Raw genomic sequence first — 1,423 nt, 5'->3', positions numbered from 1 at the left:
AACATGTTCTTTCTGTTACAATGTCTTGTTTTGAGTGTTTTATTTGCATTTTCAGAGGATGGAAACCAAGCAATATATAATTAATTGTTCGATATATAAATAAATTGCACCAAAATGCGAGTATATTAACATACGAGCTCAGTCTCGGAACGCATTAAGCTCGTAAGTTGAAGTATGACTGTAGTAGATCAGGGTCATAAGTATGCAACCTGAATCATACTGTCAACAATTGCAATAATGTGGCAATATGTTTGTTTCTTGGTGCTGTTGTCTTTGCACCTGAAATCGTCACTAGGGTGAATCATTGATGACTTGCATACACATATATATTGCTTGTAATGTAAAAATAAAACAGTCTTGAATTAGCCAGCCACCAGAAGTCTTGATACACTAAATTGGTGACGAGGATGCCGGATAATAAAGCCATGGCTAATTTGCCAGAATTTGACAACTCTACGAGTGTTGAGTCATATTTGGAGCGGTTGGAGATATATTTTGCTGTGAACAAGGTTACGGGAGACTCTCGTCAGCACATGCTGCTCATGGGCTTGAAAGGCTATCAATACGATACAATACGAGATCTGGCAGCCCCACAAAAGCCTAAGGATTTGACATACAGTGGCCTAGTTGACCTTGTATGCAAGCACTTTGGTACGTCAAAGCACTGGCTGGTGGAACGACTTTCATTCAGAGAGATGAGACAGAATTCGGGTGACAATCTCAATGAATATGTCAGCCGCTTGAAAAGGACAGCTCGCCAATGTGAGTTTGCCAGTAGTCTGGACGTCAACCTAGTGGAACAATTTCTACGTGGCATGCGGGACACAATGCTGAGGTCAAAGCTGATCGCACTTGAGGAATCAAAGCTAATTGATATTAGTATGTTATTGCAAGAAGCAAATGCCAAGGTCGCTATAGAGCAGATTACACTTCCAGATGTGAAATCTGAAATGAATGCAGTCAAGAGGAATTGTTTCAGCAAGGGACAAGCAATCTGTGGTGATTGTGGTTTAGAGCAACGGATTAACCACAAGTGCCCAGCAAAAGGGCACACATGTTTTAAATGTGGGGGCAACGGTCATTTAGCAAAAGCCCCTGCCTGCCCAAAGAATAACATCAGAGCCGTTGAGAAAGCACAGAAATTATATGACTACAAGGACGACGATTCCCTGTTTTAAGTCAGTCAGCTTAGCCAGTAAATCTACTAGTCAGTTAGCCAGTCAGCACTGTTTGCTCAATTTTGAAATGTGACGTTATTCAGCCATTCACTGTGTGTGATGTCTCTCTACTATCTACTGTGTGTAGTGTTTCTAGTTTAGTCCAGCCAGAATTTGAGTTAGTACTGTGTGAACTTCTCAACAGATCTTGCATATGTTTCATGTGAATATTTCTGCTTTTGGAAGAAAAGGAAGGAATATGTTTA

The 1,423-nt window shown here is 40.7% G+C and overlaps 1 protein-coding gene across 1 annotated transcript; it reads left to right on the top strand.

Moving 5' to 3' along the window:
- Window positions 1-407: 407 nt before the first annotated feature.
- On the top strand, window positions 408-1,178 carry LOC137408013 (uncharacterized). Its single transcript, XM_068094404.1, has one exon. It carries the CDS (start codon window positions 408-410, stop codon window positions 1,176-1,178), a length of 771 nt encoding a protein of 256 aa, XP_067950505.1.
- Window positions 1,179-1,423: the final 245 nt, after the last annotated feature.

Source organism: Watersipora subatra, chromosome 11 (genome assembly GCF_963576615.1).
Source record: "Watersipora subatra chromosome 11, tzWatSuba1.1, whole genome shotgun sequence".
NCBI lineage: Eukaryota > Metazoa > Bryozoa > Gymnolaemata > Cheilostomatida > Watersiporidae > Watersipora > Watersipora subatra.
The sequence above is the reverse complement of the archived record's forward strand: the minus strand, read 5'-3'. Positions and strand labels throughout refer to the sequence as shown.